The sequence below is a fragment of the Babylonia areolata genome, chromosome 14 (assembly GCF_041734735.1).
Source record: "Babylonia areolata isolate BAREFJ2019XMU chromosome 14, ASM4173473v1, whole genome shotgun sequence".
Classification (NCBI taxonomy): Eukaryota; Metazoa; Mollusca; class Gastropoda; order Neogastropoda; family Buccinidae; genus Babylonia; species Babylonia areolata.
Window position 1 is genome coordinate 19508162 of NC_134889.1, and position 5191 is coordinate 19513352.

General features: G+C 38.2%; 1 protein-coding gene across 1 annotated transcript; it reads right to left on the bottom strand.

The window, feature by feature from the left end:
* Positions 1 to 1871: 1871 nt before the first annotated feature.
* On the bottom strand, positions 1872 to 5150 carry LOC143289893 (transmembrane protein 203-like). The gene is made up of 2 exons (XM_076599104.1): positions 5037 to 5150; positions 1872 to 3713 (listed from the first exon to the last, which is right to left on the bottom strand). Exon 2 carries the CDS (start codon positions 3591 to 3593, stop codon positions 3189 to 3191), a length of 405 nt encoding a protein of 134 aa, XP_076455219.1. The 5' UTR covers positions 3594 to 3713; positions 5037 to 5150; the 3' UTR covers positions 1872 to 3188.
* Positions 5151 to 5191: the final 41 nt, after the last annotated feature.

Consider the following 5191-nt stretch of genomic DNA (forward strand, 5'->3'; position numbering starts at 1 on the left):
GTGTAGTAAAGTATGCATTCATTACGTATGTACATGTTTGTGTGTGTGCATGCATACATGTACTTACATGTGAGAGTTTGACGATGAATGTACGTACATGTCTGTGTATGCATGCATACATATATACATACATATACATGTGAGAGTTTGGCTGCGCACATACTGGACCTGCACCTTGTCATGCAAAACAGCCGTGCCTCATCTGTCCAGCAGCAAAAACCCTAAACAGGCAAAACCCTTGTCAAGCTCACTGGAGATGGTTCAAGCCTATGCATAGTGAACCCAGCTGCCCATCTGTTCAGAGCCGGGATTTCTCGAGTTGTGAAAGCCATGCTTTTCCTGGCAGTCTGGGTCAAGTAATGAAAAAACTAATCACAGTGATGAAACAAAAAACACCATCTAATCACTGCAATTAATCTTTACGACGCTTGACTTGGGTCAAGTGTCTGAACTCCTTGTGGGCATCCTTTTGTTGTTGCATTTCCAAGGAAACGTGTGTGGGGGCAGCCTTCTCATCCATGCTAACTATGCATGCTTTCATCGACCCTGGCAGCCAGGTGGGATGCTCAATCAAAATCCGTCCCTGAGCATTACTGTCTACAATTCATAAATGTATTGTTTAGATCTGTCAGTCTAAAGACAGCCTTACAGTCACACAGACATGTTCATGAACTACTCAACAACAGCGGTCACCATCATTCCTCTTACGCCCTCCTCCCTCCGCCCCGATATTTTTTTTATCAACAAACGTACATTTTTTTTTCAACTACGAATGAATGAATGATTTTTTTTTTAATTCATAAGTGTTCTTATATCATAAACTTGAAGACATCACACAACTGATGTATGTATCTGCCTACTGCTTAAATATGTTGCTAGCCACTGCAGTGGTAGCCTAGTGGTAACAAGTCTGCCAAGAAAGCCAGAGAATTTCAGAATGCGGGATCAAATTCCACTCACACCAGATTTTTCTTCTGCCCCTGCACTAAACCATGAGTGGTGGTCTGGACGCTACTCATTCGGATGAGTCAGCTAATCGAGGTCTCATGTGCAACATGCGTTAGATGACTTTGTGTACATGTAAGAACCCACAGCAACAAAAGCACTGTCCCTAGCAAAATGCTGTTGAAATATCCTTTTTGACATAATCTTTAAACAAAATAATACACTTGCAGACCAAAAAAAAAAAAAAAGCGGTGCTGCACTATAGTGACATGCTTTCCCCTCAGAGAGCAGCCTTAATTTCACATAGAGAAATCTGTTGTGACATGGCAGTAAAATACAACACTGTTAACACAATACAATAAACTTGCCCAGCTGCCAAATGACAAGCACTCAAAAACTGGAATTACATCGGTCCTAAAGAACTTATCTAAAAGAAAAAAGAAACTCGTAAAGAAACTTAGGCACACATACAGTTAAACAGACATGCACATAAACCTCACACTATGCATATTACATTACTTAATTACACATACATGCATACACACACACACACACACACACACACACACACAGTATAATACCTTAAACAAAAATGTAATAAATACAAGACAGTACAATAAATAAAATTCCATAAAATAAGAAAGAATGTTCAAATCAACAAATCCAGATAAAGGCCAAAAATATTCAAGACTTTCTATAGAAAATATGGGTAAATTGAATGGACCAGCACAGCAGAAAATATAATGGGAACAGACAATGGAATGAAAAGGAAATGGCCAGAACTTGACAGTTCTATACAAAACGCATGACAGAATTTCCAGAAAGTGGAGCTACTGCACTATTTGACCGAAAGAGCCCCAGGCATCCCAATGGGGAGATATGTCTTAACTGAAAATTGTTGTTATCTCAGCTGTTTAATTAATGTGTGTGTGTGTGTGTGTGTGTGTGTGTGTGTGTGTGTGTGTGTGTGTGTGTGTTGGAGTGTAACAGTTGTAGTATTGAGAGTATGTTACTTTGTGAGTTTCATGCAATGTGTTTTTATATTCATGATTCTGTTTTATGTTTATACTACTTTTTATATGCTTTTTTGTTTCACTTTAGGTACTGGATTGTAAAGTGCTTAGAGCTTGCTTATGCTTGAATCATAGCGCTATATAAAAATAAAATATTATCATTATTATTATCATTATCATTATCATCATTATTATTACTGTATTGTATCTTTATCATTCCACAAATTTTCCAAAACATCTCTCAAGACTAGAACACTGGAGGGCAGATCAATCAAAAAACAACAGAAAAGATATTTACAAATATATGTATACATGCAACTGAAATACAAGAAGAGAAAGAAAAAAATGAAAAGAAAAAACTTCATGCAGAATTTCTGTAAACAGCCATTCACACCAGTTGGTCAGCTATCAACTGTCTCAGAATCCATCTACTAAATAGTTTGAATTGCATTAGTTGGTGTGTGTGGGTTGGGTTTTTTTTTGTTGTTGTTTTTTTTTTATAAACTGCTGACCATAACTCTGTGTTTGTGCTTTGCTTGTCTGCTTGCCAACAACCTGCAGTATTGTATTTTTCATCAACAAATGAAATCCCCACAACTATTTTGACAGGACCTCTATGCTAGTGATTTTTTTTCAAACACAAACTAAATAGCGCTATTACTCACTTTCCACATGATTTATACTGACGTTTTTCTTGTGATATAAACAACAGATACATTCAGTCTTCAGCAGCTTAGCACCTCCAAGCAAATGACTACCGAAGATTGACTTCAGCTGCCTAACTTGCTCTTAACCTCACAATCAACTTCATAAAGGCAGAGATTATTCATTCTGAGTTTAGGAGTAGAACACGAAAACCACAAAGATATCTTTCACTCACACTCTTTTACTCTCTTTCTCTCATGTCAATCTTTCATCAGTTTTCTTTTGAACTGAACCATGTCGAAATCATGATGATGAATAGTAAGCAAAGTCAGTCTGTTTTGCAAAAACATCTGTTAACTTTCCATCATATTGGATTTACAAAACATTAACAACTCACATTTCTATTTTTCAACTCTCTCTCTCTCTCCTCTGTCGCCTCCCTTCCATCCCTTTCTTCAACCTTGTCTCATTTAAGTTGCACAGTACCACTAATGAAATATGTACATGTATTAATCACGTTTTCACCACTCACTCAGTCACCATGAGGCATGCATGTAAGACTTGCTCCCATTATTACAGTCAGACTCAGTTGGTGCGACACGCCCTCACCATGACGATTTGCAGCAACACAAACAACGGTCCCATCACTTCTGACATTGACGTGTCCCGCTCTCCACTCAACCGCTGACACAACAGTAGCTTGAACAGAAAAACCAGCACAATCGTCAGCAATGACGCCAAACCCCGGAGACATGCTGTTTTGATGTCAAACTCATTGTACTGACGTATGAACACAATCACACAGAAGTAGGCATTGAGGCCATCACAGGCAAAGAGGGGGATGAAGACAGCCCACCAAGATACCTGCCAGACGCTCTCATATTTCAGCACAGCCAGCACAGAGAAGATCAGTACAGACACAAGGTGGAGCCACAGTTCAAAGGCAGTCATACGAAGCCAGCGGACTAGCTCTTGAAGAGTGAAAAACATGTTGGCGCTTCACAGAACACCACAGGGTTCCTTTAAGCAGCTTTTCTTTATCCGAGTGTGAAGCAGTAGTCACTGGCTGTCATCAGGAAAATCATCAGCTGGTTGAAATTAAAGCCATGCCTGCAACAGAAATTGTGAGAGATTGATCAGGAAGAAAGGCTGCTGCTGAGCTATAGTCAGTGGTAGGGAAAGTTTTAACATCACACTGGATTATTGGAAATAATCAAATATCATGACGGAATCATCACAGAGCTTTCCCTTCATTTTGCTGGTCCATACCTATTTTGGGTTGTACTTAGAAGAAAAAATATTTGTTCAATGACAGTGTTTTCTATGCTTTATCTGAAAGAGTGTGATGGGCTGCCACTGAATACACAAAAGACACAATACACGCCAAAAACATGGACTCTAAAGTAAAGAAACATTGGATATTCTGTTTTGCAACATAAATTAAGAGTCTTCTATAACTATCAGCTTCAAATTACTCAAAAAACAAACCAAAACAAAAATACACAAAGCATGGAACACGCGACTGTATATTCATACATCACTGACAGCTAACAGCTGAAAGAAACAGCTGTCATATGTGATTCCACTTTTAGCCCTAATGGAAACATCCATTCTGTATCTCCACTCTTGTCTACATCAGTACATGTTTGGATTGGGAAGAAGAAAAAAAACGCCCTGTCACATATCCTTTCAAGATATGGACGATATTGTTTCATTTGTATTGTAGAAAGTACTTCCAGTTTAAAACTCCTCATAATCTGTTAACACTTTCCATTGAGTATTTTATATTTCTGTACATGGGTTTTCCTATTGCAATAGGAAAGATGAACTGCACATACCAGAGTGTTTCATATATGTCTGTAAATTTGTTTTCCCACTGCAATAGCATAAATTTATTGATACAGAATAGGCGGGGTGAATTCAACTTTCTTTTGTAATTCTTTTGGAAGATTTGGGTAAAGTTAGTAACAACTTCTGGTTTATCACCTTTAGTTTATAGAACTTTACGTATCAGAACAATTACAATCCTACAAATTTGATTATTTGCTTTCTTTGGTACATGTGCGTGTGTGTGTGTGTGTGTGTGTGTGTGTCACTGTGTGTGTGTGTGTGTGTGTGTGTGTGTGTGTGTTGTTTAGTTACTCAAGAAAGCGTCACTGTACACTACATCTCCCCTAAGCAGATGCCTACCCTGCAGCGTAACTCAACGCACTTAGTCAGGCCCTGAGGGAAAATAAAATAAAATAAAATGAGGTACGATAAGATAAAACAGACAAATCGACAAGTAATTAATAATGTATGAATATAATCTCTGTGTGCTCCCAGTTTCATAGACGATGCATTTGCCCAAATCATACTTTTAATAAATTATTCTGCACGAATTTCGTATGTGAATGAAACTCGGGCAATATGAACAGTAAAAATGATTCAGACCTGTCGATCCTGGTTTGCTGAACAAACTTTCCGATATCCGTTATCAAGCAGGTCGGCTTTGTTGTTTATGGATGTGAAGCTGTTCACCAACCTCTGCTCCTTTTTGGGTTATCGAACTTTATATTTACTTCCGGTTTTAAATGAAGCAGTTTCGG

What these genes read in the sequence shown, in the direction of transcription:
- LOC143289893 (XM_076599104.1), bottom strand. Translation starts at nt 3,593, where the DNA reads ATGTTTTTCACTCTTCAAGAGCTAGTCCGCTGGCTTCGTATGACTGCC.